Consider the following 13,060-nt stretch of genomic DNA (forward strand, 5'->3'; position numbering starts at 1 on the left):
TGACAACAAAAAATGTATATCCATATTATGGTATACTACTCATTAATGAAAAGAAATAAAAATACATGCAACAGTGTGAATGACTAAAAAAAAGGTTCAGTGAAAGAACTCAAACACAAAAGATACTCCGATTGCAATTAAATCCAATTACACGAAATTCTCAAAAAAAACAAAACTATAGTGGGGGCCTCCCTGGTGGTGCAGGAGTTACAGTCTCAGTGCTGTTAAGCTATCACCAGCCACTGCAGCAACAGTATGACCCCTGGCCAGGAAGCTACCCACCTGACACAGCAGACCTCTCCTGTCTAGCCCGCCGCTCCCCTCAACAGTGTATTTCAGTCAGCCTGCCTGTTCTGCTCCCCACTCTGTCTCTGGTGAATCCTCTCACCCCCTGCACCTCTAGCTTATACTCCAGTTCTTGTATACATTAATAAATATTTTTTAAAAATTTTTTTTAGAACTGGGCCTCCCCGGTGGCGCAGCAGTTGAGCGCTGGATTGCGAAGCTGCCCGCAGCCTCTGCAGCGCCAGTTTGATCCCCAGCCACCGGGCGAGGGTCCCACATGGCGCACAAACCTCTCCTGCCACCTGCTTCTCCCCTCAGCAGTGTACTTCATCACTCTGCCTGTTCTACTCTCCACTCTGGCTCTGGTGAATTCTCTCACCCTCCCGTGCCTCTAACTGTACACAGTGCTTGTGTAAATAAATAAATAAATCTTTAAAAAAAAAATTTTTTTAAACTATACTGTAGACAAATACTAAAAAAATGGAAAAATACTCAGATTACACATTAAATAGAAAAAGTTTCTACTTTTACTGTAATTTTTATATATCTTTATTATACTGTCATGTATGTTAATAAACATACCATCAAAAAGTCAGGAGATAGGATAACTAATGATCTTATATTCACTTACCTACATTATACATCTTCTAAAAGTATACTTTATTGTTGCAAAAAAATAAGTCATCTTACAAAGGTTCAGAGATAATACATCACTAATAAAACTATAAATTCCTTCTTTAAGGGAAAGGAATATATAACAAAATACTATGTAACACATAACATAAAAATAATCACTTTTAAATGAACATTTACAATGTCATACAATCATCACAATCTAATCTGAAAAAGTTTTATCACTCCTAAAGAAAATCCCATGTCCCTTAAGCAGCTGTCTTCATTATGAATACCTTTAATGTGTTATCAAAATAAATACAGATGTAATGATTTTGTTAATCACCCTATTAACAAGCTGTATTTCTAAACATTGCTTGGATCTACCCTCCAAGTGTTAGGCTCTACTCACACTGTTGAAGCTCTCTAGAGACTTAATCAGAATACCTGAAATAAGTGATAAAAATTACCTCAATCACCAAACAACTATGAACCAGGGACAATCTTTGGTGGGGCAGGGCTTGGGGTCAAAATCGGGGTTGCAATTGTATGGGGAATATAAAAATTAAAAAAAAAAAAAGAATGACAGAATTAAAATATTTTAATAAAAGAAAAAAAAAAACTACCTCAAGACCTGGATAAAGACTGAATCTTCTCACCCCCCACACCTCTGGCCTGTACCCCAGTTCTTGTATGCATAAATAAATAGATCTTAAAAAAAAAAGTATTAGAAAAGTATTAAATACCAAGGCATGTCACTACTCTCCCCAGCTCTCACATTCTGATAAAAAGGCAATTAAATATACAATGAAAGAAAAAAAAAGTCATAAAATTACTTTTATATCAATTTTCTCTTAATTATCAACTTATAAATTTTACATCTTTAGAACATGAAAATTCAGTTGATTTGACTCCAGTAACCAAATTACAGAATAAATAGATATATTTATAAAATAAATATACCTTAGTCATTAAGAAGGACATATAAAAAGTTGGACACATAATGAAGAGTATAGAACTTCCCAATAAAAATTGTAGGTTTAGGGCCTCCCAGGTGGCGCAGGTGGTTGAGTGCCGCGCAGTGAAGCTGTCCACAGCCTCTGAAGCGCAGGTTTGATCACAGTCGGCCGTGGAGAAACCCACAAGGCGCAGCAGACCTCTCGTGTCTCGCCCCCTGCTCCCCTCAGCAGTGTATTTTGTCAGTCTGCCTGATCTGTTCCCCACTCTGTCTCTGGTGAATCTTCTCACCCTCCTGCACATCTGGCCTGTACCCCAGTTCTTGTATAAATAAATCTTAAAAAAATAATGCAAATTAAAAAAATAAAATAAAAAGTGTAGGTTTAATAAACACACCTATTAACTCTTTTAGAAAATCCTGCCAAGCAATGGTAAAGTAATTTTCTTAAGCATGTATTTTCAAAAAAATAAAAAAAAAAAACTGCAACAAACTTTTGAAAGAGTGGTCATCTATTTAGCAGACTTAAAAAAAAAAAGCAGTGGAGAAAGCCAAGAAGCAATCCAAATTATACCATAGAACCACCATCTCCCAAAAAAGATTCAGGATTTGGCAGCAGAGTCAGGTATTTGGAAGTCATGGTGAGGGTGGGGCTATAAATAGAAAGGCCGGTTAGAAACTTATTGAGCAGCTCAATTTCCAGCTCTCCCTCACCTTCTCTGCCCTGAAAAGAGTAAAATAGTGTGTCCTAAACTGGCAGACAAGAAGCACAGAAAGGTAGCATAATGAAAACAGGGAGGTTAAATGAAAATTTACATATTGAATGGAATCTGCATCTGCCTCCCAATACCCCCAGTCATCTTTCATCAACAGACTTTCTAGAACAATGACAGTCAACAGACAGGGGACTATTTGTGGGGGAAACTGACCAAACCAAGACACAAGAAGACACTGACATTAGGAGAGTCCTTACAAAACGGCCAACCAGATAACGCTACCCTGAATCCTAGAAACACAAGCACTAGCCGCCAGCTCAGAACTTCTAATCAGTTTTCTGGTATTTCACTCTTAAAGCAGACAACCAAGGATTATCAGACACCGAAGAGAGTCTCTCATTTGTCAACAACAAGAAAAATAAAACTAAAATCTATCTGAATAAAGAAAGTCTGTTCTAGGGAGGAGAAAACTTAATGAAAAAACTAAAAAGGGAGTGGGGAGAGAACATTCAGAGAAAAAATAGTTTAGAAATTAGAAACCCGGCTCCCTGGTGGGGCAAAGGGTTAAGCACAGCACTGTGAAGCTATCCACAGTCCTGCAGCACGAGTTCAATCCCCAGCCAGGGAGCTACCCACATGTAAAAAATGGCAATTAATTCTGAATGACTATATCAACATCATATAACTGCCATTAAAATAATCTCAGATCAGGGGCCTCCCTGGTGGCGCAAGGGGTTAAGTCTCAACACTATGAAGCTATTACCAGCCACTGCAGCACGAGTTCGATCCCGGGCCTGGGAGCTGACCCACATGGTGCAGCAGACCTCTCCTGTCTCACCCACTGCTCCCCTCAGCCATGTATTTCACTCAATCCACTGCTCTGCTCCCCACTCTATCTCTGGTGAATCCTCCCACGCCCTCTCCCCCAGCACCTCTGGCCTTACCCCAATTCTTGTATAAATAAATATTAAAAAAAAAAAAAAAAAGAGGGCCTCCCCTAGTGGCCCAGACGGTTGAGCACCCTGCTATGAAGCTGTCCAAAGATTCTGCAGCGCTGGTTCCAATCAGAAGTGCGGGAGGGTGAGAGAATTCACCAGAGCCAGAGCGGGGAGCAGAGCAGGCAGAAGGACCGAAGTACACTGCTGAGGGGAGCAGCGGGCGGCAGGAGAGGTCTGCGCGCCATGCGGGACCCTTCTCCGGTGGCCGGGGAGCAGCCGGGGAATCGAACCGGCGCCGCAGAGGCCGCGGGCATCTTCGCAACCCAGCGCTCAACCACGCGCCACCGGGGAGGCCCTAGAGTCCTTATGCTTAATGACTATCAAACTGTTAAAGTGATTTGAATTAAACAGAATTTTTCAACAAAATACAACTTCTATAACTCCAGATAGCAATTACATATGTTTATTCTCACTAACTCCTCCCCACTAAATTTATGGTATATTTCATTACCATTCATTTTATTTTTTTTTTTTTAAAGAGGAACTTTTACCTTTTTTTTTTTTTTTAAAGATTTATTTATTTATTTATTTATTTATGCAAGCACTAGGTACAGTCAGAAGCACAGGAGGGCGAGAGAATTCACCAGAGTCAGAGCGGAGAGCAGAGCAGGCATAGTGACGAAGTACACTGCTGAAGGGGAGCATCGGGCGGCAGGAGAGGTCTGCACGCCATGTGAGACCCTCACCCGGTGGCCAGGGATCGAACCGGAGCTGCAGAGGCTGCTGGCAGCTTCGCAACTCAGCGCTCAACCGCTGCGCCACTGGGGAAGCCCCTACCATTCATTTTAAATATAAACTTTTGCTACAAAACTTGCAAACTGAAAGACATGAAAGAAGCTCTCCCAAAAACATTAAAACAGGGCCTCCCTGGTGGCACGGGATTAAAGACAGTTCCATCAAGCTATTGCCAACCACTGCAGCACGAGTTCGATCTCCAGTCAGGGAGCTAACCCACATGGTGCAGCAGACCTCTCCTGCCTCACCCACTGCTCCCCTCAGCAGTGTATTTCAGTAGATCTGCCTATTCTGCTCCCCACTCTTTCTGGTGACTCCTCTTTACCCACCCCCCCACACCTCTGACTTACACCCCAGTTCTATCTATCCTATCTATCTATCTGTCTATCTGCCTATCTATCTATCTGTCTATCTGCCTATCTGTCTATCTGCCTATCTGTCTATCTGCCTATCTGTCTATCTGCCTATCTATCTATCTGCCTATCTATCTATCTGCCTATCTATCTATCTGCCTATCTATCTATCTGCCTATCTATCTATCTGCCTATCTATCTATCTATCTATCTATCTGTCTGTCTATCTATCTATCTATCTATATATCTATCTGTCTGTCTAAGCACTGGGTACAGTCAGAGGTGCAGGAGGGTGAGAGAATTCACCAGAGCCAGAGCAGGGAGTAGAACAGGCAGAGTGACAAAGTACACTGCTCAGGGGAATAGCGGGCGGCAGGAGAGGTCTGTGCGCCATATGGGACCCTCACCCAGCAGCAGGGGATCGAACTGGCGCTGCAGAGGCTGCGGGCAGCTTTGCAACCCAGCGCTCAACCACTGCGCCACCAGGGAAGCCCACACCCAAGTTCTTATATGCATAAATAAAAAAATCTTTAAAAAAAACATTAAAAACAATTTTATCAGTAAGGCCTTACAAGAACAGAAAGACTACTCTTGTTAGACTGAACATATAGTCATTCAGGTTTAGTTGAGGACGTTCAATTCACTATGAATGAAATCTGCATTTCAGTTTTCAAAAAAAAGTTTTTTAATTGTACAAGAGATTTTTTTTTTCCTTGTTTTAGAAGAAAATTAACTTGTTATTTAAAAAATAAAAACCGGGTCTCCCTGGTGGCGCAAGGGGTTAAGCATAGCACTATGAAGCTATCCTCAGCCTCTGTACCACGAGTTTGATCCCAGGCCGGCCAGGGAGATTCCCATATGGCACAGACCTCTCCTTTCTTGCCCGCTGCTCCCATAAGCAGTGTATTTCAGTAAATCTGCCTGTTCTGCTCCCCACTGTCTCTGGTGAATCCTCTCACTCGCCACACGTCTGGCCCGTACCCCAGTTCTTGCATGCATAAATAAATAAATCTTTAAAAAAATTAAAAATAAAAAACAAAAACCATCTTGATGCATTCAGAACAGGATTGATTAAATTATTAATGTCCACTCAAAAATATCACACAACTTTTGAAAATATATGAAGACTATGCAACATTTAAAAAGCATCCTGAGGGCCTCCCCTGGTGGCGCAGTGGTTGAGTGCTGGGCTGTGAAGCTGCCCGAAACCTCTGCAGCACGGGTTCGATCCCCAGCTGCGCCCACTGCTCCCCTCAGCAGTGTACTTCGTCAGTCTGCCTGTTCTGTTCCCTGCTCTGGTGAATTCTCTCACCCTCCCGCACTTCTTATTTTTTTTTTTTAAAGATTTATTCATTTATTTATTATTTATTTTATTTATTTATTTTTTTTTTTTTTAAATTTTTTTTTTTTTTTTTTTAATAGAGGCATGTTTTTCATTTATTTATTTATTTTGTTTGTTTTGTTTATACATGCACTGGGTACAGTCAGAAGCGCGGGAGGGTGAGAGAATTCACCAGAGCCAGAGCGGGGAGCAGAGCAGGCAGAAGGACCGAAGTACACTGCTGAGGGGAGCAGCGGGCGGCAGGAGAGGTCTGCGCGCCATGTGGGATCCTCCTCTGGTGGCCGGGGAGCAGCCGGGGATCGAACCGGCGCTGCAGCCGCGGGCAGCTTCGCAACCCAGCGCTCAACCGCTGCGCCACCTGGGAGGCCCTTATTTATTTATTTATACAAGCACTGGGTACAGTCAGAAGCGCGGGAGGGTGAGAGAATTCACCAGAGCCAGAGAGGGGAGCAGAGCAGGCAGAAGGACCGAAGTACACTGCTGAGGGGAGCAGCGGGCGGCAGGAGGAGTCTGCGCGCCATGTGGGACCCTCCTCCGGTGGCCGGGGATCGAACCGGCACCGCAGACGCAGCGGGCAGCTTCGCAACCCAGCGCTCAACCGCTGCGCCACCAGGGAGGCCCCCTCCCGCACTTCTGACTGTACCCAGTGCTTGTATAAATAAATCTTTAAAAAATAAAAAACATTCTGAGATGATGTTAACTGGAAAAAGAAATTCAAGTTGTATGTTCACCACAAACAACTCCACTTTTTTAAAAAATTAGGTAGAAATGCAAATCAAAACCACAATGAGATACCACCTCACTCCCACGAGAATGGCACATACAAGAAAGCTAGAAACTACAAATATTGGTGAGAGGGTAGAGAAAAAGGAACCATCATACACTGCTGGTGGGACTGCAGGCTGGTCTAGTCCCTATGGAAAACCATATGTGGGTTCCTCAAAATATTAAAAATAGATGTATCCTATGATCCAGCAATTCCACTCCTTGTATTTCTGAGGTGCAAAGAAAGCAAAAGCACTAATTCAAAAGGATATACACAGGGCCTCCCCTGGTGGTGAGTGGTTGAGTGCCAGGCTGCGAAGCTGCCCGCAGCCTCTACAGAGCCGGGTTCGATCCCTGGCCACCAAGAAGGATCCCACATGGCACAACAGACCTCTCCTGCCACGCCCACTACTCTCCTCAGCAGTGTATTTCGTCCGTCTGTCTGTTCTGCTCCCTGCTCTGGCTCTGGTGAATTCTCTCACCCTCCGGCGCTTCTGACTGTACCCAGTGCTTGTATAAATAAATTTTTAAAAATAAAATAAAATAAAACAAAAGGATATACACATTCCTGTGTTCACTGCAGCACTATTTGTAACAGCCAAGTAATGAAAATAACCTAAGTGCCTAAGAACAGATAAGAGGATAAAGAAGCTATGGTACACTGGAATTCACAATGGAATACTACTCAGCATAAAGAGATGATATCTTGCCATTTGTGACACAGATGGAATTAAGGGGATAATGCTAACTGAAATAAGTCAGAAGGAGAAAGACAAATACCAGACAACTTCACTCATGTGGAATGTAAACAAACAAAAACAAAGGAACAGACAAAACCAAATCAAAAATCCTAAATATATGACTGCAGAATTTACAGTACTAGAGGGAAGGGGCTAGAGGTGAGGAATAAAGTGGGAAGAGGGCCCAAAGGCCTACAGTGGGGAATTATGGTTGCTTTGGTGGCAAGTGTGGTAGGGTAACACATCTCAAGAGGTGTGCACCTATTTCCTTAAATCATATACAGTGTATAAACCAATAAAAAAAAGTCACCCAAAAGAAAACCACTGTTTTCAACTGTTATGACTGAAACTGTATTTAGCACAAATAGAAAAAAAATGAGAAAAAAATTTTACAAGTAGGTATGTGAAAAGACAAGAGCAACAGTAGAGGTTGTGCTAATGTAGACTAATGATTAATGCTGATTTCAATTTTGTAGTAACATTTACAAAAACTTTAAAGATGTCACGCATACCAAGTAGATTAAGGTTTTGGTGACTCTGAAAATGTTCTAAAACTCAATTGTGTCAGGACAGAAAGAACTCCAGGGCCTAGGGAAAGGAGGGAATGAGGAATTATATTATGTATACAATTTGAGTTATATGAGAAGTAGCTCTACACACTGTACAAAAATGTGAATATACTTAACACTACTACACAGTTAAGAAGGTATATTTAATATATATGTAGTTTACCGCTACAAAAGAGATTTTTAGACTGAACTGAAAAAGTAAAAATAAAACTCATAATGAGTAGGGAAAAACTGAACTGTGATAACACTTGCAAATTTACTAAAAATGTCACTAACGGTAAACTTCAAATGGGTAAATTTCATGGTTTATCAATTGTACCTCAATAAAGTTGTTTTAAAAAAAAAAACTGTTAGAAGAAAAAAACTCTACAATACTCACATGAGAAAATTCAGGCTGGGATGGGACAGAAAGTGACCCAGGAGTGAAGACTGGTGTGCTCTGAGATACTGGTGTTGAAGCTTGTGGTGATATAGTGGGCTCAGAGGGAAGAGGAGGATTTTCTACCTCTATTGGTTGGAGTTTCTTCTGAAAAGACTCTCCCCTTCCTTCAGATAACACTGACATATCCATTGGCTCATCTGGTTTAAAACAGGGGAAAATAAATTGAGAAATAAGCACTTCTCAATACTACTAATGTTCCCTTATTACTAATAAAAATTTATATTACAGAACCTAAAAAGCATAACAGTGGCTTAATTTCCAGAAAAGCTGATGGATTACAATAGTAGACTAAATTCTGGAAACCTAGTAACAGTTTCTTCCACTGAGTGGAGGGAGGTCCACATTCCTCAAATATTTAGATATAGATTAAAACAGGACTCATCTGAGACTACCCACCCAAGATATGAAATGTTAAATTAACTGGGAACCTCGAGCCCATTTCCTGGTGATAGTTTAGATTTTCACATTTTGCTCAGGAATAACCAGATTAAAGGCACCTAATTTAACCATCATCATACTCTACCAGAGATCTTAAATAGCAATCAACAAGAAAATATTTACAAATTTATAAAATGATTACATTTGCATTAACAACTGCTAAGTGCAGAGTAATGGAATGACAGCCAGAACAAATAAAGGAAAAGAAATCCATCGATGCCATTAACACTTATTTATCAAAGAACTAAGTATAAGACACTACTCCTAAGAAACTGTTCAGGAGGGAACACAAAACATAAAACACTGGGCCTCCCTGGTGGCACAAGGGGTTAAGACGCAACCTATGAAGCTATCGGCAGCCACTGCAGCACGAGTTCAAGTCCCCGCCAGGGAGATACCCACATGGCGCAGCAGACCTCTCGTCTCGCCCACTGCTCCCGTCAGCAGTGTATTTCAGTCAGTCTGCCTGTTCTGTTCCCCACTCTGTCTCTGGTGAATCCTCTCACCCCCACACCTCTGTCCTGTACCCCAGTTCTTGTATGCATAAATAAATCTTTAAAAAAAAAATAAAACACTACTTTCCATAGTACACTACCCACCTACAGGCTATTAAGATCTTTCTCAGAGCTAGCCTAGCTAGTAAGCTATGTGATTATCTACTCTTTTTCCCTCAATCTAACAAACTGATCTCACAGAGACTTCCTCTAGACCACTCTCACTAACTCCCTATGCTATTGAGTTTTTCCCTATAACTCACAACTCTCATCCTTGCTACTTAGCTTGGCCTCAATGTCACATTATAGTCTAGTGCTAAGTTCAGGATCTGGTGCTGCAGACCTTTATTACACTACCACATCTGTGTTTATTTTCATTGTTATCTTTTGATCTTTCTTTCCGTGACAAAGCATTTATTAACAACTCTGTTATATGTAGTACATGTTAAAAGGTTTTAACTTAATGATGTTAGAGAAAAAGCAAAAATAAATGCAAAAAGCATATATACTCCAGCAAACAGTTATGCACATAGTAAGCAAATATATTAAATCTAAAATACAATAGACAGTATTTGCAACAGCTGATGTGTACCTCTGGGGAAAAGGTACTTAAGTATATGATTCCAAGAGGAAAATAGAAGACAAAAATCACGTATTGACACTTTCCCATTTTCATTAGTATATGAATTTTAAATGGAAATGTGGGGCTATGAAGCATTAATTCAAGTCAAAATGTTTCAATGAACAAGTTTTAGCAGTTCATCTTTTTGGTTTTTTTTTTAATCTCTGGGGTGCAAGCCAGAGGTGCGGGGGGTGGGGGGGTGAGAAGAGCCACCAGAGACAGAGTGGAGAGCAGAACACGCAGATTGACTGAAATACACTGCTAAGGGGAGTAGCGGGCGAGACAGGAGAGACCTGCTGCGTCATGTGGGTCACCTCCTGGCCAGGGATCAAACTCATGCTGCAGTAGCTGAAGATAGGGCTGACGCTTAACCCCCTGCACCACAAGGAGGCCCCAGCAGTTCAACTTATATATAAACCCGTTGCCAGTGTTTGGATTTTTTAAAAAACAAGTAAATTTTCTACTCAACTAAATGATATTTGAAGCATTTTTATCATACAATAATATGATAAAAATTACATTCACTGTAATTTTCTGAAAGCATAGTGCATGCTATGAAAACATGCAAATATGTTTTTAATGTCTGTCTTCTATGCTGTTCCTATAAGCTTGCTAAAATACATTAAAAAATACAATTAAGGGAATATGTTACATGAAGAAATAAAAAATAAAAAACAAATAAAAAACAAAAACAGTACATCATATACATTACATGTATCTTTACACAGTTGGGATCTTTATATTTATGCATAGAAAACATTCTGAAAGGAAACATATCCAAACACTAATTAAAATTGTATCTGGATTGTGGTATCATGGGTGATTTTTATTTTCTTCTCGTTACTTTCCTAACTTTCCTCAATGAGTATTAATTATTTTTACAATCAGGGAGAAAGCATTTTTAATGTAATTGACTCTTCAATGTCCATATTACAGATAAAAGAAAAAGTTGTAAGTACAAACCACACAATTTGCGTTAACAGATTTTTTTATAGTGGATTCACTTTTATACTTTGTTATTTAATAAAGGTATCACTAAGCATGCTATGTTTAAATTTACATTAGTCCATACTGCTGATTCAAGAGAAAACAGGCAGAAATAAACTTTGTAGCAGAAGAAATTCTAAGCCTAAATTTTTGTTACGGATTTAATACACCTGAAAAGCAGTTTAATCTATATCATATACATCACTCAAAGGCACTAGGATATCAGAGGAGGCATATACATGACAAGAAAGAACACAGACTCTGGGCCTCCCTGGTGGCACAAGGGGTTAAGACACAACCTACGAAGCTGTCTGCAGCCTCTGCAGCATGAGTTCAATCCCCGGCCAGGAAGATACCCACATGGCGCAACAGACCTCTCCTGACTCACCCACTGCTCCCCTCAGCAGCGTATTTTAGTCTATCTGCCTTTTCTGTTCCTCACTCTGTCTCTGGTAAATCCTCTCACCACCCCCACATCTCTGGCCTGTACGCCACTTCTTGTATGTATAAATAAATAAATCTTTAAAAAAAAAAAAAAAAAAAGAACACAGGCTCTGAAGGCCTGAGTTAAAAACCTGTCTTTGACTTAAAGTTGTGAAACTTCCATGTGCCTTCATTTCTTCATCTGTAAAGTGTAGATGAAAGTATATACCTACATCTTAAGGATTGTTTTGAGGACTCAATGAAAAAGAAGTGCACATGTAACGAGGTTTTAACTTAATGTTAGAGAAAAAGCAAAAATAAATGCAAAAAACATACATACTCCGGCAAGCAGTTATGCACATAGTAAGAAAATACATTAAATCTAAAATATAATAGACAGTATTTCTAGCAGCCTACATGTACCATTGATAAAAAGGTACTTAAATATGATTCCAAGTGGAAAACAGGAGACAAAAATCACGTATTGACACAGTTCCTGGCACATACTAAGTATTCAATAAATAGTAGTTATTGTACCATTATTGGTATTTGCAAGAATGAAGAGGAGAAAAATCACAGGATTTGTTGAAAAAGGCTTGTAGAAGTAGTAGGAATTTAGAAATATCTTGAATGACTGGATAGGAGAGAGAACAGAGCAAAAGCTAATGAGATAAATTTTTTTTTTTTTAGGTAAGTAAAGATGAACGTTTTCTTGTGAACAACTATTAAAACCACTATTACTAGGTCATCAAAAGAGGAAGAAATCAAAATTTCTACCAGCTGTTCCTAGCCTCTCTGGCTCCTATTCTGTTTTAACAAAGTAAAAGAACCTATAAAGAGCAAATAACAATTTTTAGTTCCCACTCACAAGCAACATGCTAACATATTGCTGGAAACTACTAGGACATTAGCAATAAACCCAGTTTTTTACTATACAAATTCACTGAGTTCAACTTTTAAAAACATAATTTATCTTTAGGTCTTTTAAAAAATGAAGCCAATAATACAGACTTCTCAGAATACTCAGTGCTAGAACAGCAAAGAACTAAGAGCATTTTACATTAGGCCACAACTCTGTTAGACATGGGTCCCATTGAACAGTTTAGGTCACAATGTTCCAACATATAAACAGTACATTTGGAAAGACAAAAGAAATGTTGCACCATTTCTAATCTGAGTTCTAAGATAGATCAAAAGAGCTCACCTTTTCTTCCTTCTTCTGTGGGACTGCTAGGAACAATAAAAGGGGTAGATCGCAAACCATCCGGGGAAGGAGCGACAAGATCTGAGGAATTCCTTGACATGAAAGAATTACATGTTATTTTCTATAGCCACAGTTTTGCATTTCTGTATTTGTTTTTACTTTTTAATAGAGAAAATATCTAAGTAATTTAGACAAAAAATTATTAGCATTTTTTTCAACTACATAAGGCTAGCAGAAGAATCATGACTAATTCAATTATTACTTCTCACACCAGGCAGATCCAAATTAAGAGTTGCTTTTTTTTTTTTAAAAAAAGATAAAGCCATATGATTATGAGAAAGTAAATGGCCAGAGATGATTCATTTGCAGGCTTGAAACAA

General features: G+C 39.8%; 1 protein-coding gene across 2 annotated transcripts in view; it reads right to left on the bottom strand.

Moving 5' to 3' along the window:
* TP53BP1 (tumor protein p53 binding protein 1) overlaps nt 1–13,060 on the bottom strand; it is an 83,123-nt gene that overhangs the window by 45,538 nt on the left and 24,525 nt on the right. For both annotated transcript variants that reach the window (XM_084241351.1, XM_084241350.1), the window contains exons 9-10: nt 12,681–12,772; nt 8,450–8,649 (exon numbers count right to left, since the gene is read on the bottom strand). In XM_084241351.1, coding sequence (XP_084097477.1) covers nt 8,450–8,649; nt 12,681–12,772 — 292 coding nt within the window. The remainder of the gene's footprint in view (nt 1–8,449; nt 8,650–12,680; nt 12,773–13,060) is intronic.

This window comes from Talpa europaea, assembly GCF_964194135.1.
Source record: "Talpa europaea genome assembly, chromosome: 8".
Classification (NCBI taxonomy): domain Eukaryota; kingdom Metazoa; phylum Chordata; class Mammalia; order Eulipotyphla; family Talpidae; genus Talpa; species Talpa europaea.